At 64.0% G+C, this 353-nt stretch overlaps 1 protein-coding gene across 1 annotated transcript in view; it reads left to right on the forward strand.

Moving 5' to 3' along the window:
- The window catches only part of LOC103768721 (lysyl oxidase homolog 4-like), a gene marked incomplete at its 5' end in the record, with an annotated part of 4452 nt that overhangs the window by 2873 nt on the left and 1226 nt on the right, over positions 1–353 (forward strand). The window contains 2 exon segments of the mRNA XM_008935876.1: positions 2–124; positions 251–353. The exon segment at positions 251–353 is cut by the window's right edge and continues 2 nt beyond it. Of these exon segments, the coding sequence (XP_008934124.1) occupies positions 2–124; positions 251–353 (226 nt within the window).

A 353-nucleotide genomic window follows, 5' to 3' on the forward strand; every position in this document is an offset into this window, starting at 1 on the left:
GTGGTGATGAGTGGGGTGCGTTGTGCTGGAACCGAGCTGGCCCTCCAGCAGTGCCAGCGCCATGGCCCCGTCCACTGCCCCAGCGGTGGGGGACGCTTCTCAGCAGGGGTCACCTGCACTGCCCGTGAGTATCAGGAGCCCATGGGGTACACTGGGAGGGGGAACCCCCAGACTCCTGGCACAGACACCCTCAATGATTATGTGGGGTGGGGATCTCCTGCTCCATCCCCACCAATCCCCTCTGTGCCAGATGCCCCAGACCTGGTGATGAATGCCCAGCTGGTGCAGGAGACAGCCTACCTGGAGGACCGGCCACTTGAGCTGCTGTACTGTGCCCACGAGGAACGCTGCCT

This window comes from Merops nubicus, unplaced genomic scaffold (genome assembly GCF_000691845.1).
Source record: "Merops nubicus isolate BGI_N331 unplaced genomic scaffold, ASM69184v1 scaffold31642, whole genome shotgun sequence".
NCBI lineage: Eukaryota > Metazoa > Chordata > Aves > Coraciiformes > Meropidae > Merops > Merops nubicus.